Source organism: Pan paniscus, chromosome 4, assembly GCF_029289425.2.
Source record: "Pan paniscus chromosome 4, NHGRI_mPanPan1-v2.0_pri, whole genome shotgun sequence".
Classification (NCBI taxonomy): domain Eukaryota; kingdom Metazoa; phylum Chordata; class Mammalia; order Primates; family Hominidae; genus Pan; species Pan paniscus.
The window spans coordinates 135,097,295-135,122,866 of NC_073253.2; the positions used below are offsets into that span (position 1 = coordinate 135,097,295).

General features: G+C 52.9%; 2 protein-coding genes across 9 annotated transcripts in view; one reads left to right on the top strand and one right to left on the bottom strand.

Moving 5' to 3' along the window:
* Positions 1–9,434, top strand: part of PSD2 (pleckstrin and Sec7 domain containing 2) — a 48,703-nt gene extending 39,269 nt beyond the window's left edge. For 2 of the 3 annotated variants that reach the window (XM_034960617.3, XM_034960616.3), the window contains 7 exons: positions 671–714; positions 1,759–1,949; positions 2,116–2,186; positions 2,574–2,731; positions 3,577–3,721; positions 4,976–5,119; positions 7,219–9,434. In XM_034960617.3, coding sequence (XP_034816508.1) covers positions 671–714; positions 1,759–1,949; positions 2,116–2,186; positions 2,574–2,731; positions 3,577–3,721; positions 4,976–5,119; positions 7,219–7,422 — 957 coding nt within the window. In that variant the 3' untranslated portion in view covers positions 7,423–9,434. Of the gene's footprint in view, positions 1–670; positions 715–1,758; positions 1,950–2,115; positions 2,187–2,573; positions 2,732–3,576; positions 3,722–4,975; positions 5,120–6,892; positions 7,165–7,218 lie in introns of those variants that run through there. The other variant, XM_063604252.1, reaches the window with a different exon arrangement.
* Positions 9,435–11,741: 2,307 nt separating this feature from the next.
* Positions 11,742–25,572, bottom strand: part of NRG2 (neuregulin 2) — a 195,103-nt gene continuing 181,272 nt past the window's right edge. For 3 of the 6 annotated variants that reach the window (XM_034960613.3, XM_003829345.6, XM_057302415.1), the window contains exons 6-11: positions 24,852–24,875; positions 20,634–20,736; positions 17,862–17,985; positions 17,390–17,517; positions 16,563–16,790; positions 11,742–13,655 (exon numbers count right to left, since the gene is read on the bottom strand). In XM_034960613.3, coding sequence (XP_034816504.1) covers positions 12,881–13,655; positions 16,563–16,790; positions 17,390–17,517; positions 17,862–17,985; positions 20,634–20,736; positions 24,852–24,875 — 1,382 coding nt within the window. In that variant the 3' untranslated portion in view covers positions 11,742–12,880. The remainder of the gene's footprint in view (positions 13,656–16,562; positions 16,791–17,389; positions 17,518–17,861; positions 17,986–20,633; positions 20,737–24,851; positions 24,876–25,572) is intronic. The other 3 variants (XM_034960614.3, XM_034960615.3, XM_057302416.1) reach the window with 1 other exon arrangement.

Sequence of the window (25,572 nt, forward strand, 5' to 3'; positions counted from 1 at the left end):
ATCTACTCACCTCAACAAACATCTCCACATCTACTCACCCATCCCCCATCACCCATTCCCCACCCATTCACTTACCCGCCAACCCACCCACCCATTCATCCTCAAATCTATCAACCCAATCATTTACTCAATCATCCACCCAACACCCTGCCATTCATTTGCCCACCCATATCCTCATGCATACACCCCTAAATCTTCCTCATATACCCTCTGTCTACCCACCCATCTTCTATTCATTCACCCATCCACCTAATTATTTCCCCACCCATCCTTCCACCTTCCACCTGTCCACTTCCCCATCCATCCATTCACTCACCCATCCTCCCATTCATCCTCCCATCCATTCATTTACCCTGTCGAGCACTTGCTGTATGTCAAGTTCTGGATTATGCACTGGAAATTCAGTAGTGAACAAATGGACAACCTCTGACCTTGTGAAGCTTACAGTCTCCTACGGGAGATTGACATTAAGTGATCACATAATTAAATACCACCCATCCGTACATCCACCCACTCACTTACCCATCCAGCAAATAAGTATGAATCAAACACCCACTTTGCCCCATTGGCTGAAAAGGTGCTCCCTCACTGTACCCATGTTACTGGTGGTAGATGGGGGTTTCTTTGACCCTTCACCTGAATTCCCCCCTCTCTCTTTTCCCTCTCCCAGACCCTTTACAACTCCATCAAGAATGAAAAGCTGGAATGGGCCATGTGAGTAGTGACTATGGGCACAGGTATGGGGAGCCTACATCCCTGGGTGGGGGAGTGTGGGAGTGCAGGTCCGTCATTCTGACCACTCTCCATGGTGCTGATCCCTCCCAATCCAGGGCCTGACACCTGTGTCTAGCTGGCGCACACCTGGTGTTGAATTCCGCTTTGGATTCATTTTCTGTATTGAGAAAAAGAGTGCAATGTTTGCATTGTTACAGAATAGATTGAACTGTGACTTTAGTTCTATGATGTCCACAGCTGGTTTTCTATATGGGGATAGTGTTCCAATTCCCATTGATGACCGCTCCTTTCCCTTTGGGAAGTAGGCAGACAGGAGGCATGAGGCCTCTATAACCTGGAGAATATGACCACGTTTAGGTGGTGACTGTTATTGACAGTGGGAAGGGGAGAGTGCCCTCTAACTTCTTCCCCTGCAAAGGCAGTGAGACCTGTAGGTCTCATCAGGAAAGAGGGGTGTTGACCTTGCTGTTTGGGGAGACCGTGAAAGGCTCTGCTGTGTTCCCCAGGGCAGGCAGGTCCATGTAGAGGCCTCAGGCAGGGATTAGCAGGAACTCCAACCCCACAGGGAAGAGCTGGCACTCTTCTTCCAGGGCTCTCATGGGGGCCCAGACTTCAGGGCCTTACCTGCTGGCCTCCCGCTGCCAGCATGTCAGTGGGGTTTGTGCAGCAGCTTCAGTCTGGCCACAGTTAGTGCTCCCTGGGATGGAGAGAGGAGAAGGAAGACTAGGAAGGAGACCTGGTGACAGTTAAGTCTCCACGTTTGTGATCAAGGGTGACAATTGGGGCTTGGAGGACAAAAATCAAAGATCAGAGGTCAGAGGTCAGAGGTCAGAAGTGGAGATGAGAAGAGGGGTCAGAGATCTGGATCTGTGGTCTGGAATTGGAATCTCTTCATCTCTGCCTCCTGGGGCTGCTCTTCCTCCATGACCCTGGCTCCTGGAGAGGAGGCTGGTGGGGAAACGCCATGATGATGCGGGGCCGAGGCCTCCCTGGAGGTGGTGCTCAGGCCTAGTACTTCCCTAGTGATGAGGACGAGCTGAGGAAATCCCTGTCTGAGCTGGTGGATGACAAGTTCGGGACAGGCACGAAGAAGGTGACGCGAATCCTGGATGGTGGCAACCCCTTCCTGGATGTCCCACAGGCGCTCAGTGCCACCACCTACAAGCACGGCGTCCTGACCCGGAAGACTCACGCTGACATGGATGGCAAGAGGAGTGGGTGTCAGGCTGGGAGAGGGGCATGGGAGGGAGGCTGGCACAGAGGGGGGCGCCACAGGCCACTCTTTGGGGACGAACATACAGGTGGACACGTAGTGGGAGGTGGAGTTGGAGAGATTGCAGAGGGTGGCTGCAGCCACACTACCAGTGCCCTCCTCCCCAGCGCCCCGTGGGAGGCGTGGCTGGAAGAAATTCTACGCAGTGCTCAAAGGGACCATCCTGTACCTGCAGAAGGTGAGAGACTGCCCCAGAGACCTTACTCAGAAAGGGCCAGCTCAGTCCCATCCCGCCCTGGCCTTGTGGCACCCCGAAGGCCCCAGGCAGGACCTGGGGCTCAGGCATATGCTAGGTCCTTCCCCAGACTTGGGCCCTCTCAGGGCTTTGGAGGTTTTTGGGAGAACTTGGTGCCCAGTGGCTCAGTGGACTCTCAGCATGAGGCCTGTTCAGGCCTCTGGGACAAACTGGGGTAAGGGGAGGAGTACCTGGATTCTTGTTGGGGTGGGTGAGGCAGCAGGAACAGAAAATTAAGGGAGCCGTAGGGTTAGACAGAGAGCAGTGAGGGGAGGGGAGAGTGGAAGGTGTGGGTCAGTGACCCTAGCTCGCCCATCCTGCCCCACCCAGGATGAGTACAGGCCTGACAAAGCTCTATCGGAGGGTGACCTGAAGAACGCCATTCGCGTGCATCACGCTCTGGCCACCAGGGCCTCTGACTACAGCAAGAAGTCCAACGTGCTCAAGCTTAAGACAGCCGACTGGAGGGTATTCCTCTTCCAGGCACCGTGAGTAGGAGCTGGAGCCCCTCACTCCCACCTGGGGCCCAGGGCCACAGTGACCCGGCACACAACCCCTCTCCTTCCCGTGAGTCAGCAACAGAGCATGTGTATCCACATGACACAGACCGACAGCTGGGTCCCTCCAAAGCAGTAGTTCCCAATGTCTGGTTCCCCTCAGCATCATTTGCAGTCTCTCTGGCCCCACCTTAGACCTACTGAACCCAAAACTCTGGGATGGCTCCAGCAACTGTGTTTAACAAGCCCTGCAGGGGCTGCCGAGTGCGCTGGAGTCTGCAATGTGGGGCAGGTGGCATCTTTACGAATCATCCTTCACTTTAAGTGTGGGAAAGATGCACCCTCCAGGTAACCTGTAAGGCTGTCCTACCACCTCTCGTCCTCCTGTGACTTGAGATTGGGGTGCACATGTCACATGAGCTTGCAAGGAAGCAGGCTAGTGGGTGAGGCCTCAGGATCACAGTGCCAGTGCTGGGCAGGCAGCGGGGGAGGACAGGAGGGCTGTGGGGGTCACCCAGTTGCTATTGCCTCTGATGATCCCCAGTCCACAGTCACTCCCACCTATTCACTCCACGGCCACTAGCTGTGGACCTGGGAAGTTTGATTTTCACATGAGAATTCGGGTGTGCCTGGAAGCTGGGACAGAAAGGGAGCTCCGTGCATAGCTCTGGCCAGGCCCATCCAGCCCCCATGTGTCCTCCCTCTCCCCTTTACCCACCCATCTAGAGGTACTGGTGCCTTCTCAGTGCCAGGCCCAGTGCTGGGTACGGGATGCTGAGTAGGGGACAGGGAGTCCTGTGTGAGAGGCCGGCACCCTCTCCCCCTCCTGTCCCCAGGAGCAAGGAAGAAATGCTGTCCTGGATCCTCAGGATCAACCTGGTGGCAGCCATCTTCTCTGCCCCGGCCTTCCCAGCCGCTGTCAGCTCCATGAAGAAGTTCTGTCGGCCCCTGCTGCCCTCCTGCACCACCCGCCTCTGCCAGGTACATGTTCCTGGGTCAACATTTTGCCTCCCCAGGCTGCCATCCTCAGCCCAGGCCCCCATCCAGCAGCCCCACCCCAGCTCTGTCTCTAGGCTGGGTGATCCTGGGCTGAAGGACACCAGAGAAGGACACCTGTTCCCTCCATCCCAAGCACCCCACCCCCACGTCGACGGGGAGACCAAGGCATGGCACACAGGGGCCACAGCTGTGGCAGGTGGCATGGAGCTGCCTCTATGCCAGTGCATCCCTGTGGATGTGACCGAGAGTTGGTGGCCTTGTGTGCACCTGGGCACAAATGCAAGAGACCGTGTGTCACAGGGAGCTTGCACAGGTGACACCTGGCTGATGCTTCATCCAGTGCTCTTTTGCTGCTCTCACCTATTCTTAAATGTTTTATTTGTAATCCTAGAAAACCCAACACACCCATGCTGCAGGTTCTCAGGGCTTCTTTGGAGAGGACAGGAGAAATGGTGGCCCGGAGCTTGAGAGGTAGAGGGCAACGGAAGCCCCACACTTCCTCTTTGCCAGTGGCCTTTCCCACTAGGCCTTGTCCCGGGTCACCCCACTGAGCTCCTGGGCTCCTGCTTCTGCCCAGAACCTCTGTGCAATGCACGTACACCATGTATGTGCACAAACCATACACATTCACATGTGTAAACACACAGGTGGTGACTCATACACACATGCATGCATGTGCACACAGCACCAGGGGGTCTGGCTGTCCTGTAGTGGGTGGGATGTGTGCGTTTGCCCATCAGCGACAGTGTCTCCGCCTGTCTTTGGGTGTGATCCTGGGTCTGCAACCATTACGTGTATCTGTGCATGAATGTAAGAGAACGCGTGTATCATATGGAGCAGGGGATAGCGGGGCCAGGCTGGCCTTGGTCCGGGGTGTTTGTGTGTGCACATGGGAGTGCATATGAGCTGGGTTTTGTGTGGGGGTCATTGTGTGTCTGTGTCAGGGACTGTCTATGTGCACATATAAGTGTGAGCATCTCTTGTCTCCCGAGCCTGCGGTGGGGTGGCTGGGGGGCATCGAGGAAAGCTGATGCTGATGGGACCTGGGGGAGGAGGAAGGGAGGTGGGAGGAAGAGCATGCCCTCAGGTCCAGAGTCTGGCTCTGTCCCCACATTTTGGTGATGCTGGCTAGGCCTTCATTTCCCTTTGGTGGAGCAGCTCCTGGTAGAACAGGATTTGAGCCACTCCGTGACATCCTGAGAGTAAGGCCTCACAGTCCAGGATTTGTCTTTGCAGGAGGAGCAACTGCGGTCTCATGAGAATAAGTTGAGGCAGCTGACTGCGGAGCTGGCCGAACACAGGTGTCACCCAGTCGAGAGGGGCATCAAGTCCAAGGAGGCCGAGGAGTACCGGTTGAAGGAGCACTATCTCACCTTCGAGGTGAGCCTTGGGGGACTGGATTGCAAAGCCCAGTGCCCTGCTCTTTCTCCTTCCTGCCTGGCCTGATGTGGGACTGGGGAGGTGAAGCCTAGTGATAAAGGGGCTCATTGATGTGGGAGCTGGGAGGGAACAGGGTCCCCTGACCTTTAGTCCCCAGTCCTTCCAGAGTGCCAGCCTTCCCTGACAGCAGTGAGGGGCAGAAGCTCAGATGAAGGCCCTCAGATGCTGCCAAACTTTCCTCTTAAATGTTTGTGCCAATTTCTAACCCCTTTAATAATTTGTGAATGTACTTATTTCTCCATGCCCTCACCAGCACTGGGCATTGCAAAACGTTTTAATCTTCACTAACCTGATAGGTTTAACAATTAGTATCTCATTACTATTTTTTTTTTTTTTTGAGATGGAATCTCACTCTGTCGCCCAGGCTGGAGTACAGTGGCACGATCTTGGCTCACTATAATCTCTGCCTCCTGGGTTCAAGCAATTCTCCTGCCTCAGCCTCCCGAACAACTGGGATTACAGGCACATGCCACCATGCCTGGCTAATTTTTGTATTTTTAGTAGATATGGGGGTTTCACCATGTTGGCCAGGATGGTCTCGAACTCCTGACTTCAGGTGATCCACCCGCCTCGGCCTCCCAAAGTGCTGGGATTACAGGTGTGAGCCACCACGCCCGGCCTCATTACTATTTTAATTTGGATTTTAAAACATTTTAATTGCAGTAAGACATGTAATATAAAATTTACCATCTTCACCATTTTTAAGTGTATAGTTCAGTAGTGTTAAGTCTATTCACATTGTTGTATAACCAATCTCCACAATTCTTTCCTCTTCCCAAACTGAAACTCTGTACACATTAAATAATAACTTCCCATTCTCCCCTCCCTCCAGCCCCTGACAATCACCATTCTACTCTCTGCCTCTATGATTTTGACCACTCTAAGTGGAATCCTACAGAATTCATCTTTTTGTGATTGAATTATTTTACTTAGCATAATGTCCTTAAGGTTCATCCATGTGGTAGCGTGTGTCAGAATTTCCTTTCTTTTTAACCCATTTATGTCAGAGTTTGCAAAATTTTTTTTGGTGAAAAATCAGACCTTGGAGATGACCTTGAGCAGTATGATATAAATAACTCCCATGAACTTAATGTTCCAATAATGGAACACTAGGCATACATGGGATAAGGCTGAATAATATTCCATTGTATGTATACACCACATTTTGTTTATCCGTTTATCCATCAATGAACACTTGGCTTACTTCCATCTTTTGGCTATTGTGAAAAATGCTGTTATGAAAATGGGTATACAAATATCCCTTCAAGACCCTGCTTTCAACTCTTTTGGGTTTATAGTTAGAAATGGTCTTGCTGGATCATGTGGTAATTTTATTTTTAACTTTTCGATAAACCACCAGCTTTCCATAACAGCTGCTCCATTTACATTCCCACCAGCAGGGCACAAGGGTTCTGTCTATTTCTCCATATCCTCACCAACATGTATTTTCTGCTCTTTCGACAGTAGTAAGAGTGTGAATTGATATCTCATTGTGACTTGCATTTCTCTAATGACTAAAGATGTTGAGCATCTTTTCGTGTGCTTGTTGGCCATTTGTATGCTTTCTTTGGAGAAATGTAAATTCAAGTCGTTTGCCCATTTAAAAATTTTGGGTTGTCTTCTGTTGTTGCATTCTGAGAGTTCTTTATATATTCTGGATACAAGACCCTTATCAGATATTTGACTTGCAAATATTTTTCTCCCATTCTGTAGGTTGCCTTTTCATTCTGTTGATTGTATCCTGTGATGTACAGAAGTTTTCAATTTTGATGTAGTCCCATTTGTGTATTTTTACTTTTGTTGCCTGGGTTTTTGGTGTCATATACAAGAAATCATTGCCAATTATTTGGATTTTTCAAATTATGAATGAAGTTTATGTGCATGTCCCTTGTTTATTTTTTAATTGGACTGTTCATCTTCTTTTTAATGATTTGTGAAAGCTCTCTGCATATTAAGGAAATTAGTCTTTTGTCATATAAGGTGCACATACTTTTTTCCTATTTTGTTGTCTTTTGACCTTGTGTTTGGCCTTTCCCCAGAAAAGCCGTTATGAGACCTATATCCACCTCCTGGCTATGAAAATCAAAGTGGGCTCAGATGATCTGGAGCGGATTGAGGCCCGGCTGGCCACTCTGGAAGGGGATGACCCTTCTCTCCGGAAGACACATTCAAGCCCTGCCCTCAGCCAGGGCCATGTGACTGGCAGCAAAACCACAAAGGATGCCACTGGGCCTGATACTTAGCTGACATGGATGTGCAGACCCCAGGGTGGGCAGATGTCTCCAGTGGGGTCAGTGAGCACAATTCCAGCCAGGGGCCACTTGGACCAAGCTCCAGTCAGTTGATGGGCAGCCAGAGGGGTGCAGAAAGCCTGTGGGCCCAGGAGATGGAGATGCCGTTTGTGGCGTTGATCTCCTTGCGTCCTTGGGCATCTCTGGGCATCAGACCCTCTCCCTGGCCCTTGTTTTCCTCTCCACCATGGAGCCTCATTTTGCAGGCCAGTTGTGTGCATGCTCTAGACACCACCTCGCTGGAGAAGCTGGAAGGGCTGTTGTCTTCCCAGGTCTTTCTCTTCTCATCAAGCTCCTCTCCTCATCTTTTTTGTGTGTGAGGGCAGGTCTTGACTCTAGGTCTCAGCTGGAACCCCACCCTTTCTCCTCCTCCTTCCTCTGAGTTGACCAGCAGCAGGTCTGCCGACCACCAGCACCATCCTCTCCTCCCAGCAGCCTCCAGAACCATGCCCAGGTCTCCTGCCTCACATCACAATAATCTGGGACCCAGGCTTGTGCCCTTTCAGTGTCAAGCTGACTCCATCACATGTGCATCCACTTCTTTTCATCCATTGAGATCACACTGCCTCCTTTTTATACAGACACAAATATGCATCTATAAGAATAATATATATATAAGGAACCCCTGAAAGATGGTTTTGGAACTGAAATCAGTTAGAGGATGAAATCAGATAAAGGAAAAGCCTATTTTGGAGCTTCCCCTGTTAGGAAGGATGGCTGCACCTGGCCCCCTGGCATTCCTGACGCTCTAGGAGGGAAGGGGGAGGCAGTGCTGGCCTCCCTTGCCCTGTTTTTCCCTCTTCCAGCTGACCTGTGACTTATACTGCTCTTACCGATGATACTTTTGGAAAAAATAGAGCGTGTATGCACCGCCCCGTTTGTCCCATGGATATCCTGGGGTGTGAGTCGGATGGGACCACGGCCCTGTTTATATTTGGGTCTTTATGTTGGTGCTGCCAGGTCTCTGAGCTCCAGAGGTGGCCTCTTGGACAGATCTACTGCTATAGGAATAAAAGACACTCTGTCTCGCAAATGGCCGCTTGTCAACAAGCCCAAAGATGCTTGTCGGAGGACGGTTATGGAAGCCCTTAATTCTTGGTTGTGGGAAAAGGTGGAATGACAAGTTATTGATTGTTTTTCTGTCGCTATTTCTTTTATTTGTCTAGTGAATCAGAAAGGCTTAGCCAAGGCCGCATCTGGGAAGAGTGGAGAAATTTGCCACTTGACGATCACGGATTAGCTAGCACCTTTAAGCCCTGCATTTCTCCAACTGACAAGTGGGTGGGGGTGATGGCACATTCAGTGTGGCTATGAAGAGCGAATCCTCTCTATTGTTTAAATAGATTACTGTAGTTTGGCCAGGAATTTGGCGTCAGTGGTAACACACTTAGTTAATAAAATAAGCCAGGCTTGCAACTAAGTATCTAACTTTACATGCCCACTCACATTTGAGGCAAGGGGCTATTGAGTATGTGGAGAGATGTAGTGATTTAAATTCAGATTATTTAAGTTGGATCAGCTGAAGTGTGTTTTAGACCCAAACCATCTGGCCCCTTCGTTTTGCTCAGAGGAAGTAAATGTTCACTTAAATGAAATTGAAAACGCAACGTGGCACCACAAAAGAGCTCTCTGTACTTTCCCCATGCTGCCTCAAAAGTTCTGTGAGTTTCGGGGTCAGTGTCCCACCCTTCACTTCCCGAGGGCGGGTGAGTGGAGAGCAGAGCCAGGAGCTCTGGCAGCTGTGGACAGATGTGCTTCCTGAGCATGGGTTGTGCTTCCTGAGCATGGGTTGTGCCTCCCATCAGTAAAAAAATGTTTAGTTCACTTCCTTAATTGTATAATTATTTATTTGTAAATTATATACATGTACTACTGTACTAAAATATTATGTACATTATAAAACATACACAAAAATAGAAATTTAAAAAAGATGAGATGAAAATAAATCTAAGTCAAAGTTCTAATAGTTCTTCCTGCATTCGAATGGATCCTCACCACCCACAACTGCTGCCTCCAACATGCCCATTTTCTAGGACTGTTCAAATTCAGGACTGGTGACATGCAATAAGTGGTTTGCGCCACCTGGTGGTCCTGGGAAGTGGCCTCGGGCTCAGGGACTTCTGGGGGTTGCCCCTTGAGGACGGTGTCTCTTGCGCCTTCATCCTCTCATTCAATGAGGGCCAACTGTGTGCTGCACGCTGGGCGGGGTGATGGGGATACGGTGGTGGGAGGAAGTTTGGCTGCCTGTCCTCGTGGGGCTCACAGTTTCGTGAGAAGAACAGGCAGTTACCATTACCACTTGGGCCTCTGGGAGGGGCTGGAAAGAGAAGCCAAATAATGACCTGGAAGAGAAAAGAAAGAACTGGGAAAGTGGGGATGAAGCCTCTGACTTGCGAAGCTGCCTGAATGTCGTCCTACGTGTTCCAGCGACGGGGCGGTGGTAGGGAAGTAGCTTGACAGGACTGCGACTCTTCCTGAAAGGCCACTGGGAAGGCTTCCCAAGGCAGAGGTTTGAGAGGCAGAGTGGAGAAGGGGCCTCTCTGGCCACATGTGTTCCCGGGTCCTAATCATACCTGTGAAATGAATGGGTGGATGACAGGTGAGGAAAGAACTCTGTTAGGTTCTGGCCTTGGACTCTCCGCACGTATGGCAGGTACTGTAGGATTCAAAGCATATAATGAAGGTACCCGATGCTCATGCAAAGATCGGTGAGTTCACCAAGAGGTCATTCAGAATCAACCGAGGGCCACATAGAGATTGGCGGGTTCATTGGGTGGCTTCTGACTCTAAAATTTAGAAAGCAACAGCAACCTAGAGCCCCCAGAAAGGTCACACGAGGACAATAAGCTGGATCACACAAAGGTCAATGGGTTCCCCAAGAGTTCATATGGAGTTAATTTGGGATCCTACAGAAGCCACAAGTCACATAGAAGAATAACTAGCTCTCAGAGAATTTTAAAGTCAACTACGAAACCAGAGACAGCAGAGAGGCCTGGATGAGATCAACAGAAGGGGGCCGGGAGGGGCCAGTGAGTTGCAGATTTACGCAGGATTGAGTTCATTATTTTCCTTTTTAAAATTTTTTGTAGCAGATACTTTTTCCCAGCACCCCCACAATAAATACAATAACTTTGTTTTTTATTTTTTCCATCGCCTCCCTCTCATCTAGTTTTTGTCACTCTGGCTGTGTGATACAAGGATGCAAGGCACAGGATATTGTCATCACCACCATCAAATCAGCCATATAATAGGCATCTATCACGTGCCAGCATCAGCACTGGGTACTTTATAATCTCCACAGCAACCTTTTGGAATAGATATTCACATCACCCATTTCCCAGCAAGGAAACTGTGGCCTAGAGACGTCACACAGCTAGGCGGCACAGAGCTGGAATTTGAACTTACGCCCTGTTGATGCCAAAGCCCTCTCAACCCGCAGCCTCTCTGTCCCTCCCACCTATAGGTCTCTGACTACACACATCCTAGGAGGATTCACACACACACACACACACACACACACACAGGTGTAGCCGAGTGTGCATGCCAACCACCTCAGCTGTTTGGGTGGAAGACGTCCGTGTGTCTGGCTGGAACCGAATAGTTCCTGGTGCTGGGCACTGGTTTACTAAATTAGTTGATGAGGGGAAAGGCTTTTGAACCTGGGCCTCCATCTGCCTTCTCCATACTGAAATCATGTACTCTCTCTCAGGTCTGCGGGTTTAGACAGGTCCTGGCTCTGAGGGGGTATAAAGTTGGGGAAAGAGCAACACCCTGTGGGCTTATGAACTGCAGCAGCTGTGGTCCTGGCAGCTGAGGGTACCACTGTTATGCCACTTTGCATGTTCAGACTTTGCCTGTGACGTGCCTCAGGGTCCAAGGGTCATCCTGCCTTGGCTGTACTATTACCAACCCCACAACCCATCCCTCCTCACCCACCTAGGCCGGCAACTGTTGCCTCAGTCCGGCCCATAGATCCAGGGCAGGAACTGGGCCAGAGTTCCAACGCTGAGTTTGAAGCAGAGCAATTTGTGTCAGTCCCTTGGCCAGGTTCCCCAGCAGCCAGTGGGGACACCTTGTAAATATTCTTGGAAGCGGGAGGAGGGCTGGAGTCTGTCCTGTGAGCTGGGGCCGGAGAGACCGGAGACAGGGTCACTTCCTTCCAGGGACTGCCCTGGCCCCCTCCAACCTCCAGGCCAGCATCATCCACATCCACCATGGGACTTCGTGCTCTGACTTCCCTCCTCATCTGAGGCTAGGCACACACAGTCAAACAGGAGTTATTTCTGATTTTATTTATAATATAAAAATGTTCAAGTGTCAACAGTCAGGTGCTCAGACATTTCAGGACAGGATTCCCATCTGTTTCTGTTTGGGATTTTTTTTTTTTTTTAAACAATTACCTTTTTGACAAATTAGCAGTGGACCCAGTTTTTGGGGGTGGGAGGGCAGGACTGGAGACGAGTGGATGTCATAGGTGGGTTGGGGGCTAGGAGGCAGCCTGTGAGAAGGAAATGGTGTTACTTTATTGCTAAAAGGGGAATACACTGTCGAGTGGCTCTTCTCGGTCCCAGCGTGACCATGCATCCAATCTAAAGAATCTGAAATGCAAAGGACATGCAGGTGTAAAATAGAAAAGACGACCTGTAAACGAAGGTGCTGCAGAGGACGGAGGGGCGTCCTGGAGGCTGTGGGGGACAGGAGCCGCCAACATTGGGCCCCTGGCAGAGCTGCCACCTCCCTGGGCTCAGGCTCTTGGTGAAAGGTTTCTCTGCCCCCCCTCCTTTAACAGCTGTGAGTAGCCAGGGCTTCCCCATTCGGGTAGCTGTGTCTTTATCTCCCCCTGGAAGTTACCTCAGCTCCAGCTCCAAGCCTAGGGTCCTGGCCCTCTCCTCCCAGGGGTCGGGAACTTCAGCTCTTGCCTGGGAGCAAAGCTACTTCCGTCCTCAGTTCTTCCTTAGGGCCAACCCCCCACCGCCCCCCACCCTCGCCCCCAACAGAACCAGCAGCCTCTTCTCTCCCAGCTTATCACTCTCAGCACCCCACAACCCAGACCTGTCCCCCGGAGCCCCAGATGAGCATACAGCAAAAGGCACCACAAAATAGGTTTCTATTAAAGAGTCAAAAAATTGGCCCATCTCTCTTTTTTTTTTGTTGTTTCTTTTTTTTTTCCGAAGCTGTAAATCAGGATGTTACATATAAATAGTTTCCCTATAAAAACGTCTTTGCCGTTAGCTAGTATTATAAGACAATTTTTGCTAAAATGAAAATAAAACATTTTGTTATACTTTTTTCCTTTTATAGAAAATAAAAATATTTTTATTTCTTTTTTCCTCCTTTCTCTCCAGTAGGCGGTCTCTGGTCTCCTTAAAGATAGTGGGGCGGGCGAGGCGGAGGGGCGCGCGGCGGGGCCCTAGAGTGGCGCCGAGTCCTGCTTGGCCCGCGGGGGCGGCCCGCGGCTGTGTCTGCTGCTGGCCCGCGTGCTGTGGCTGTCCAGTGAGTAGTAAGTCCTGCTGTCGGCCGCCGGGCACAGTGGCGGCGAGTCCGAGCGCAGCGCGTCGTGCGCCCCACGCAGGCCCAGGAAAGGTGTGCTCTCGGCCGCCAGCGCCCCGTCCGCGTCGTCCGCGTCGTCGTCCGACGCCGAGGCTGAGCCGCCGCCCGAGCCGCTGCTCAGCGACAGCGAGTCCCTCGCCGCCCGTGCGCGCTGCGCCGCCAGCCCGTTGAGGCGCGAGCGGCGCCAGCGCCGGGGCCCCGCCGACGTCCTGCGGGACGCACCGCGCGCGCGCGGCCGCGGCGGCGGCGGGGGCGCGCACTCCTGCGTGGTCTCGTACTCGTCGTCCTCGGGGATGCGGAAGGGGCTGGCAGGCAGGCTGCCCAGGCTGCCGCCGAGCGCGCAGGTCCCGCGCCGCGGTCCGGGCCCCGCCGCGGGGTAATAGTAGCTGTCATAGCTGCGCTGCATGTCTGCGCCGGGCCCGGGCCCGGGCCCGGGTCCCGGGCCGGGGGGCGCCGGGTGCCGCAGTAACGGCTGCTGCTCGGCCAGGCGGTAACTGATGGGCGCCGCCGGCGGCAGCGACACGGCGTGCGCCGAGTTGGGGGACGTGATCTCGAAAGTTGGCACCTGCGTGGCCAGCGAGTAGTGGAAGTCCACGGGCGAGAGGCGCGCGGGCGTGGTCAGGGCCGACACGTACCTGCGGGGAGAGGCAGAGGCATGGGCCAGGGCCAGGCCGGGCCGGCGCGGGGGAGGGGGGGTTGGGGGTGGAGGAGGGTGGGAGGGGCGGACCCAGACTTGCCTTAACCTTGCCCGAGACCCCGCCTGCAAGAATGACGGCAGCAACCCTCAGTGGCCTTATGCAATTTCCTAAACCTCTCCGAGCCTCGGTTTCCTTATCTGTTACGCGGGCATAACCATGGTGTTGATTCCATAGCTCTGTTGGGATGATTCCAGATTGTATCAGTGGGATGCGTTAGCCCTGTGCCTGACCCTGGTAAGCTTTCATGAATGGTCACTTGCTGTGGGAATGCTCACCGTCAGGGGGTCAGGCTCACGCTGGGGTATAGTACATGTTCCATCTGGTTTAATACCGCAGCTCTGTAAGACCCTTCCGCCAGTCCCATTCTACACGCAGGAAAGTAACACTCAGAACGTTTAATTCTACACGCAGGAAAGTAACACTCAGAACGTTTAAGTGACTTATTCAGGATTTACACAGCCAAGAAGTGGCAGAGCTGGGATGTGACTTGAGGCTAGTCAGGAACCAGGACTCATACTGCCCAATTCCAGAAGCCATTAGTCTCCATTCAGATACCCCTGTGACCTGGCCTCACTGCCCCACAGGGACAATTCCTCCCATGCCCTGATGGCTTCAGTGAGGGAAATATTCCTCCTTACAGTGAAGTCAAAACCTGCTTCAGGGGAGTACCAAGATCCCATGAGGTGTCTCTGCTTGTGGCTACAGACCCATCCCCACACCACCAGCTCCTTCAGAAGTCTGGCCTTGCTACTATCTCCCAGGCTGGATCCCGGGTACCTGTCCCCTTTTGTGCTCCACATCCCCCTTGTAAGCCCATCAGTCTTCTGCCCCACCGTTGTCACCTCAGGACAGGGGCCACCCACCTCCACGCTTCCCTTCCAAACTGCACAGCTGGGCATCTCACTGCTCTCTGGAACCAGCCTGGAGTCCCCATTATCATTTTTTCTGAATCGCCTGACTCCTCCCTCTTCCCTTTCCCACCGGCACATCTGATTAACCACCAAGTCCTACCCATTCCCTTCTCCGGAAGCACACTCTCCACCCCATCCTGGGCCCGACTGTTCACATGTGGTCATCTGGGTCCACCCCAGGGTCTCTCCTCCTTCACTCTATGCAGTTCCCAGAGCAATCTTGTAAAGTCACAGCTCTGCTGAAGCCGGTCTTCCTGTTTACCCACCCAGGGTCAGTCTGTCTGGCCTCAGCTTGCCTGTTCAGGCCCAGCTCCTCTGCTCCCTACAGCCCACTCTGTTCCAGGCACCTCACTCATCAGCCCTGTTCTTAAGTGCCTCTGTTGGAACAGCTCAAGTTGTTCCCCGTGCCTAGAATGCTTTTCTTCCTGCTCTCCTGCCTCTCCCCTTCCTACCACCCATTAAGGAGTCTCATTGCTGTGGTTACGATTCATAAATAGCTACACCTAGTGAGCATCAGCTCCATGCCAGGGATGAGACAAAGAGCTCTGTGCACATGATCTCAGGTGGCCTTCACTTGAACCATGCATAGTAGCTTTTGTTCTCCCTGTTCTACAGCTGAGGGAACAAGGTACAGAGGTGATCAGTCTGCCCCAAATCACACAGGTGGTGGAGCTGGGCTTAGAAAATCTGGCTGCTTCCCAGAGCCTACAGTCAGACTGGGTCTCTCTGCCCTGGTGTGGTGTCATGTTTAGCACTTTCCATAGGCTGCTGTAAGCTTCCTTGGTTTGTTTCTGTGGCTAGGAGCTCCTCAGGAGCAGGAACCTGGCAGGCCACTTCTGGATTCCCAGCCAGGCCTGCCCAGCACAGGGCCTGGCATGGAGTAGGCTGAGTTGAGAGCAAGGGAATATCTGCTCCTCTCCCTGCTCCCTGGTGTGGAGTTTTTAGTACCACTCATCTTTCCCTGCTCACCTCCTACAGACCCCACTTGCTGAGGGCCACTCAGGGCTGAGCAAGGTGGCAGGGGTGCTGGCCCTTGACTTCTGGCTTGGAGTCAGGGAAGAAAGGGCGTTTCCTGGTTCTTACTACATCCACTGCTTAGGAAGCCAACAAGGCCTTGAACCCTGGGGTCTTGTTGCTGATACTGCCAAGGCCTGCCATCATTCTTGGCTCACGTCCATCTTGTGCTGGTCAGTGTCCTCAAAGGCAACCTCCCCTCCCACTCTGCAGTTTACTCCTTCTTCGTGTCTCCTTCTGTTCCTGCTGGGACTGGAACTTCTAGCATGTATCCTGGTTTGTCCAGAACAGCCCGTTTGTTCTTTTTTTTTTTTCTTTTTGTAAAGGGAGTCTTGCTCTGTTGCTGAGGTTGGAGTGCAGTGGCGCCATCTCAGCTCACTGCAACCTCCGCCTCCCAGGTGAAGGGATGCTCTTGCCTCAGCCTCCCAAGTAGCTGTGATTACAGGCATGTGCCACCATGCCTGGCTAATTTTTGTATTTTTAGTAAAGATGGGGGTTTCACCGTGTTGGCCAGACTAGGCTCAAACTCCTGACCTCAGGTGATCCATGCGCCTTGGCCTCCCAAGTGCTGGGATTACAGGTGCGAGCCACCGCGCCCGGCTGCCTGTTTGTTCTTGATGTTCCAGTGTAACTATTAATAATGTCCTTTTTCTAGTGTGAAAAGTGTCCTGGGAGGACAATTAAATTAGATGGTCACTGTCCACCAGGGTCCACTGGCCCAACTCTAGTCCCAGTCTGTCATTAACATGCCGATGGCTCTGAGCAGGCCATTTCACCTTTTCTAGGACCTTGTTTTCCCATATGAAAAATGGAGATGAGGCTCTTTGGAGTGTTTCTGAGGGGCCCTAAGGGTCAGCCTTGGGCCAGTGGTGCCAGCCCTCTGGCTAAGCGGGGAATAGGCCAGGGGGTAGGAACTGACCTCTCGCTGTGTGGGGAGTCGCGAAGGGAGTCCACGGAATCGTGATAGGGTGGCGCGGTGGCCCTGCGCCGCTCCTCCAGGTTGTAGGCTGCTGCCCGCCTTGCCCGGGCCTCCACACATGCTGGGCTGTTGCATTTGCTGGTACCCACTGATGATAGCATGATCCCCGACTGGGAGTCAGAAGTCAGGCTCTCAGAATGTTCCAGGCTCCACGTGTGGCTCTCGTGTCTGGGAAAGCCAGATGGGGTGAGACGAGGGGTCAGGAAGGGGCAGGGCGGCCCAGCAGGTGTGGACCCATGGACCTCCCTGGCTCTTCTTCCACCTCGAGCTCCCTTAGCTCAATGCCCTTCTCCACTCTGGGGTGATGTGTATTGTTGCAAATGCCCAACCCCAATATTGGAAGAAGGAGGGCTGGGGTCCCATAGATGGGTGAGCTGTAATGTGCAGAGACCCATTTCTTTCCTTCCTGCAACCAGCCTCCCCCCAGCCTTACCTTAGACCCCCTGTCTGGGACCTTTCCACCACCGTGGTCCTTAGCTACCTATCTCAGAAGCCCAGCCCCAGGGGCCAGTATGTGAGGGCCCTGACTATTTCCTGGTGCTCCCAGGGAAGAAGGGAGCCAGCCATGTTATTTTTGAGTTATCTGAGCCTTTGTGCTGTGTGGACTGGCCTCTGCAATTCTGGAGAGGAGGCTAAGGTGTGCTGTGATTCCTGTGGCAAGCTCAGGGGAGGGTATTGAATAGCTCTGGATGTCGGAGTAAGTGGGCACTTTGCGCCAGATGAAGTATGTGAGTCTACAAGTTTCCATGGGCCTTGGTGGTGCCTACCTGTGGCTGGAGGTGGGTGTGGCTGTGGAGCAGTGGTGAGAAGGAGAACAGGAGTGGCTCCCAGAGAAGGTGGTCTCAGTTTCTCTCCTGATGACATGGTCTGTGGCTGGCACGTTCTTGGAAATATACTGGAACAGACAGAGTTGGGCGAGAGTTAGTGACCGGGGCCCAAATTAACTCTTTCTTGTTGGGGACAGGGAAGTGATGAGCACTGACTGAGCTCCTGGTTGGGGAGACCCACTGTGTGAGAGTGACTTGATTTTGGGGCAGTGATGGCTCCAGCAAATCAACCCCCACCCCTTCCTCATGGAAGTGAGCAAAGCAAGGCCAGCCATCCTGGTGAGGCAGTGCCTAGCAGGCAAGGCTGGCCATGGGATAGGCTGGCTGCTGCCCTGGCCCATCCTTGCAGGGGGCATGAGAAGGCTGGCTGTCCACTGAGGGCTCAGAAGGGGGCCCCAGGAAAGCCACTCACATCTGCCATCTGGATCTCCTCTGGGTCCAGCCGGGGGTGGCTGGGCCCATTGGCCAAGCTCCGGTTCTGATGGGCCGGGCACATGTTCTGCCGGAGGTGGTTGTGCATCTGCTTCCGCTGTTTTCTGCACAAGGGAAGGGAAGGTGAGCCTGGCATTCCCCCCACTCGCCAACGATGAACTTCCCTAGCTATCTCTCTAGGGAAACAGCTTTTCTTCCTGCCCAGGGTGGCCATGGCTACTGCTCGTCCCTGTACTCAAGCTGCCCTACAGCATCACTACCACCTGAATCCAATAGGACCTGAGCGTCGTGGCAGTGAGCTCTGGCTCTGCCCAGAGAGTAGAACTTCACTGCTTTCTAGCTATGCAACCCCGGGCAAGTTACTTAAGCTCTTCACGTTTCACTTTCCTCATCTGTAAGACAGGGTGATCATTTATCCATTCCAAAGACTATTGAGGATTAAAAGTATATGAAACATTCAAGCACAGTGCTGACTCCCTCTCTCTCTCCCTCATTCATTAATTTGGTATGTATTGAGTTATCACTATGTGCCAGACACTGTTTTGGAGCAGAGACAATAGATAGGTAGATAGGGAATCCACCCTCCTGAAGCCTGCAGGCCAGTAGAGGAAGCAGATGGTAAACACATAAACAAAGCAATGAACTAGATACTTTCAATAAAGTTCCATGAAGAAAATAAAACAGGTGCTGTGGCTAGGGAGTCAGGGCCTGTGGGACTACTTCAGATTGGCACATATTAAATGCTCGATTTATTTGATATTAAATCTAATCATGTCCCTCCCCTGTTTAAGACCCTTCATTGTGAACTCATGGAGATAGAGAGTAGAAGGATGGTTACCAGAGGCTGGGAAAGGAAGTGGGGGGTTGGGAGGGAGGTGGGGATGGTTCATGGGTACAAAAACTAGTTAGAAGGAAAAAGACCTAGTATTCAATAGCATATGGGGTGACTATAGTCAATAATAATTTAATTGTACATTTAAAAGAGTATAACTGGATTGCTTGTAACACAAAGGTCCATGAGGACCCATCAGTTTGCTCAAGGTCACAAAGGATAAATGCCTGGGGGGATGAATAGAATACATGATATGATTATTATGCATTGCATGCCTGTATCAAAATATCTCATGTACCCCATAAATATATACACCTACTAAGTACCCGCAAAAATGAAAATAAAACCCCTTTATTGGGCCTTAGTGTCCTGTTTCTCTCCCAGCCCTGTCTCTCTCTGCCCACCCAGCACCCCAGCTAGCTGCCTCCATGGTGAGCTTGTTTCTGATCCCCCACTATGCCCAGCCCTCTCTGGCCTCCCGGCCTTTGCGCATGCCAGGCCATTCACCTGGAATACTTTCTCTCCTCTTCACCTGCTAACTCTTGTTCACCTCTCAGGCCCTGGCCTAAATGCTGCTTCCTCAGGGAAACCCTTCCTGCTCCTCAGCCAAGGTTAGGTGCCTCTAAAAGGTGTCCCGTGACACTGGACCACTTGTTCAGAGCACCGGCCGTATGCCTGAGGCAGGGCCTGGTGTCCAGCAGGCACTGAATGTTTGTTGAAGAAGTGAGTAAATGCAGTGGGGGCAGGACAGGCGGCTTGCTTTTTCTCCAATTCTTGGACTTAGTTTTCCCTCTTGGGCCCAGTCTCCTCTGGGCTCACTGGGCCCCAACTCCCTCCTGACTCTCCTCCAGACTTTCTGGTCCTGGATTCATTCAAGACAAGGCCAGCAGGACTTCAGATGCCACAGATGGGGCAGCATGAGTCCAGACCAGGGGCTCAGTCCCCAGAATGGTGGCTCTGTCCAGTCCAGACCCTTGCTTTCCAGATAAGAACAGTTGTTACAAACCCATCATCTTTCAGCACATCAGAAGGTCATAGGGCCTTGGATGCCGAGCTAGGGAGCCTGGGTTTATCCAACAAAGGCACATCTATAGCCTTCACTGGATAAACCCAAACTTGCTAGCTCGGCATCCAAGGCCCTATGGTACCATCTGGGTCCCAGCTATCCTTTTAGACTCATGCCCTCTTTTTTCCTGTCCCTGGCCCTTTGCTCCAGCTAGTCTGGGCTGCCCATGCTCCGGGAGTACAGTTGACCCTCATCTGTGCTGTCTTTTAGCTTAGACTGCCCGGCTCCCTCTCTGTTCACTTATTCTCCTTGCCCCAAGGTTCTGCCCCTACCTCTTCTCTGTCCAGAGGGGGACCAGCCCTGCCTTCTCTGTCCTTTTGTCTCAATTGCTCCCAAGGCGGGGTCAGGCAGTGCTCTGAGGCATCTGTCTTTCTTTGGGAATGAAGCTGTCTGCTCTGTGTTCCTCCCCAACACTACCCAGTACCTGCCCACTTGACGGGGCACCTGCTCCAGGAACCTGTGGGGTCAGCTGCACGCTCCTGCTCAGGTCCTCACAGTGTCCTTTGAGGTACATACCAGGATCATTCCCATGAGGAACCATCAATTTGCTCAAGGTTACATGGGAAATAGCAGAGCTGGATTTGAACCCAGATTCGTCTTCTTCCAAAGCCTGTGCTCACAACCATTCTTCGTCAGTGCCCTGGGGCCTGTCTCCCTGACCCTCTGCCTCTACTTCTTGGTCCAGATCTTTGGCTGCACACCCACCCAGCTACAGAGGCCCCCGAGGGGTAGTTGGGGCCTAGGAGGGTATAGAGGGCTCCAGTGGGGTGGGGGAGGAAAGTCTTCTTCACAGACATTCTTGGAGGCCCATCCCTTGGCTTGGCCTGTCCCCAGCTTGAGTGACTGACACTCACTTGGTCTTGCAGTAGGCCACCACACAGACGATGCCCACGACCAGCAGAGCCACGCAGATGCCCGTGATGGTCAGGACCCTCTTCTGGTACAGCTCCTCGGCTTCTGCAGAGGTAGGGTGGATGTGAGGGGTGGGGCAGGAGGCAAACCCCATAGGGATAGTGGTGCAGAGACCCCTTTGCCCCCAAAGCCATAGGCTCTCCCCAGCTCAGGTCCTGCCCAGCTCCTTTCCATCCCTTTTCTCCAGCCAGTTCCTTCCCTCCTACATGCTCTGTTTTGCCATCCACTTCCCTGCAGCTCCCACCCACCCATGGATCTGGTCACACACAACTCCTCCTGAGTTCCCCTCCCCAAGCCCCATGCCTGCCCAGAGCACATGAGTGGAAAATGCAGGGGAATGGGAAGGGATGGAGTGGAGGCAAAGCTCCCGAGGCTGTAGAGCAGGGGAGGACAGCTCAGTCTGGCCGGCGACCCTGCCCTGCTCCACAGTGGCCTGGTAGCTGCAAAGAACCTTGGTGGGCCAAGAGGAGTTGTTCTTCCTGGCAGTGATCATGGGAATGCCTTTGTTTACCCCTGCAGCCTGGTCAGGGAGTGGCCCTGGCCCCCTCCAGGCCTGCTATCTCTGCTTGTGAGAAGCCCGCCAGTGGCACCATGGACCCCTGGCATCTAGGAAAGTGCTGGTGTGCAAGGAACAGCCCCCACCGTTGCTGAGGAGCTGAGCTAGGCTGGGCCTCAAAGCCCTCCCAAAGGCCGACTGTCCTCTTTACCCTCTGCTGCTGCTGCTGCTGCTGGGGCAACCCCCATCCTTCTAAAACAGAGAAAGCCAGGAGGAAGAAAAAGTAAAAGGTGACAGCGCTAGCTGTAGTCAAGGCTACAGCCCAGAGACCCCACCCGTGCCCACCACACCTGCTGGCTGGCCCCTCCTCCCAGCTCAGGGGAAAGTGGAGGCTGGACCTCAATGCCTTGGCAGAGCCCTGGGAAATGTCCCTAACCTCTTGGGCTTGCAGCATATCCTGTGGCAAAGGTGTACACACCAGGAAACACCCAGGGCTACAAACCCTCCAGACACACAGAGATTTCTAACTATGCCTATCTGATTCACAGGCAGACGCCTTCATTCACACACACACACCTGCACACACAACATATGCACACACACAGAGTTAACCACACACTCCAGCAACAGGTGCACACACACGCCCATGCCCACTGACACACAGTTGGATGGAGTTGTAAACAACCAGACCTCCACCCTAGGTCCCCATCTCTTGGCTCTGTGCCCACAGCCCTGGCTCCAGCTCTCACGCCCCCTTCACATGCCTCATCCAGTTCAGCCAGGCATGTGTCTCCATCACTCCTCTGAGACTACCCTGGTCACAGGCACCAACAACCTCCAGGCCGCCAAGTCCTGAGGTCACTTGCTTCCTTCCCAGCTGCTCTCCTCCTTCTGGGGCCCACTCCCCCTGGGCTTTGGAATGGTTCTTCTCTCTGTCCTACTTCATTGGCTGACCTGTCTCTGTCTTAGCCGTGCTTTCTTCTTTTCTGCCGACTGGGAAGATAGAAGGGCCTGGGCTCAGGTTTCTTTCTTTCCTGCACCTGCCCTCTCTCCCTTAGTGATTTAACTCAGACTCAGACTTTATATACCGTCTATTTGCAGACTCTCAAGTTTTTATGTCCTGCCCTGACTGCTCCCTGAAGTATGATCGTGCCAGATGGCCCTCCATCGAGTCTGCACCTATTGGCAGCCTCTGTCCCATCAGACATGGATGAGAGGACTGGTTCCCCTCACTCCATGGTGTTATCAGACTTGTTGAGTTTACCAGTCCAGGGGGTGAACTGTGCTGTCTCAGTGTCGTTTTTATTTCCATTTTACTCATGATTGAGGTTGAGCATTTTTCCTATTGCAGTCATCTGTGATCCCTTTCTGCTTGCTATTCATGTCCTTTTCTCTGCAGGCATTTAATCGGTTGCATCCTACTTGGGCTGTGTTGGGCACCAGACTCATGCATCCAAGGGCCATGACCAAAGAGAATCCCTGCTTCCTTACCCTCTTTTCAAACTCCTACTCGACTCTTCCCAGCTCATGGGTGCAGCACCACTTTTCCTGTTGCTCAGGCCCCATACCTTGGGCTCATTCTTGATTACTCCCTTTCTTCCCACCTACCCTAATGCCGGATCCAGCCGCAAGTCCTCGCAGCTCTGCTTCCCAAGTAGATCCTGGGTCTGATCTAGCCTTACCATTTCCATTGCTTCCAACTTAGTCCAGGATGGTGTCACCTCTCATCTGGAGATGGTCACCTTCTGACGGGTCTTTCTGCTTCCACTCCTCCCCACCCTGCCCCCAGCCCAGGCTGTTGTCCATCCAAAGCTACATTTATTTACAACCATAAAGCAGATCATTTTACTCCCCTGTTTAGAGACTCAAAATGGCTTCACACTGTGACTCAAATGCAACCTAAAGCCTTACCATGGCCTCTGAGGCCCCCGGCTGCTTGGTCCCAGCCTTCCTTTTGGATCTCATCTGTGGTCCTCTCCCTGCGTTCACTGTGCTTCAGAGCTGCTGGAAGTCTCTCCATCCACTGAACAAGGCAAGCCCACTCCAACCACATGATCTCTATACCTGCTGTGCTGCCCTCTGCAGGACTCCCCCCTGGTTGTTTGCAGGGTTGGCCACTTTTCATCAGGTCTTAAAACAGATGTCACCTCCTCAGATAAACCTTCCCTGACCACTTAGCTACACTAGCACCCCACTCCAGCCAGGCACTATCCCATTACCTCATTTTATTTTCTGTGCAGCACTGAACACCACCTGACGTCTTTCCTGTTTGCTTGTTGTCACCTGTGAATGTGAGCCCAGGAGGGCAGGGACTGTGTGTCTGGTAAATTCTGTTCCATAGATGTTTGTTGCATTGGTGAGTGAGTGAATATACAGACCAGCCTTATAGACATTGACATATCTGCACACTCACACTCATCTCCACGCCCTCACAGTTCCACCTGCACAGTGCTCAAACCTTAACACAAAGGCGTTCACAGCCCCTCCACCTGCTGACATCTTGCCCTGACAGACCTCACAAGGTGTATACTCTCAACAACACACACGTACCTGCAGAGTCACGCCTGTGCACCCTGCCACCATCACAGACCCCACACGGACTCAATGCCTCTCCCACCACCCCATCACAGCCAGTAGCTATAGACAGATGCACTCTTACACACAAACTTTGCAATCTATCTTCTACTGAGAACAGCTGATAGAGGATAGGTGGTGGGGCTAGGAGGCCTCCCCAAATCAGCCACGAGAGCAGCCTTTCTGTAACTGTAGGCTCTGCACCATGTCTGAGATCCCACCCCACTGGAGCCCCCACCCTCTGAGCCCCTGCCTCTCTCCTCATGTCATATGCCTGGACACTTGAGCTATGGAGGAGCCTCCCGGTGCAAAGCCAGAGAGCCAGAAACACTAACCCCTTAAAGTCCCTTCTAGCCCAAGGAGTCTTCCGGGGGCCAGAGGGTGGTAGTAGCAGGTGGCAGGAGGACACATGTAAGATTCTGAGCTGGGAGACAAGGGGCAGGTACTAGAGGCCAGCCCCACCCAGACCCTGGCTGGTCTTGCCAATGTGGGGTCAGATCATGGAGGGAATGACAGCCTCAAGCAGATGGCAAAGCCGGGCAGACAGACACAGGGCAGGGACAGAGATAAATAGAGAGTTATCAGCTGCTGGCCTGGTGCAGGATGAAAAGCAATGAACATGGAAATGGGGAATGGAAAGAAGACTAAAGTCAAATGGAAAGGGATGCCTCTCTGCACAACTCTCCAAACCAGGCTTCTGTGGTTCCTGGACACCAGCCCTTCAAGGGGCCATGTTCACACATGGGGCCTATCTCTTGTCCAGCCAGCCTGTGGGTCTGCACTCAGCTCAGGAGGGGGCCCTCCCCTCTGAGCTCTCCTAGCAATAAATCTCCCCTATGTGAGGGATGCTACTGTACACTGAGGGCAACGGTCCGAACCCCTGAGTGCCCTTCTGTTCATGAGCTTCTTTCGTCTCCTGCTAAATCAATGTAGTTTATGATAGGACATCTCGATGGGGCCAGGAGAGATTTTTGGAATCATCCCTTTTCCATTTTTTGGAAAGGAAACCAAACATTCAGCACACATGGCATTGGAGGCTGTGGAGAGGGGCCACGCAGATGGTGCTGAGTGACACACAGAGGTTTCATACCCTTTAATTCAAATCCAAGGTGCTCTGGCAGTGCAGAAGAGCGGAGGGTCACAAAGGGAGGGGTGGAGGGAGAGAGACAGGTGGGTGGGGACAGGGGGAGAGAGAGAGACAGAAACGTTGGTCAGGACTCCTCAGACACCGGGCAGCCATCCTGCGAGGTGAAAGCAGGTTAGTAGTGTCCCCTCCCAGCCTCCTGAGCTCCTTCCCTGACACCCAGTCCCCAAGAGCCCCAAGGAGGGCAGAGAGAGATGTTAGAAACAGCAGGCAGGGCAGGCTCTTTAGAGATGAGCTGTGGGGTTAGTACCTGGTGGCGAGGCAGAGGCGCAAGAGTCAGTTGGCAAATGTCCCTGGGAGGAAAGGTAAGTGGGGGTGGGGGTCTCAGGAGCCCCCCTGCTCCTCCCAGCATCAGTGCCAGGCCTTCAGCACTCTCAACTCTCAAGCCTTCCTGCAGACAGCTTGCCCAGCTCCCTCATTGGGGGCCCAATTTTTTTTTTTTTGTTCAGAGTGCAGGCATGAGGTCCCCAGACTGGCCCCATGTCCCTGCTGTGCCCCACAGGCCTAGCTGGCCTGTCCACGTACTGGGAGCCCGGGTGGGGAGCCTCAGAGTCTGTGGGAGGGAGCGGGAAGAGGAAGAGGATGAGGCTCCAGATAGCAGGTCACTTCTCTACTTGACACCGCAACACCCTAGAAGCCTACAGGGCTGGGCCATGGTGCCTGAGTC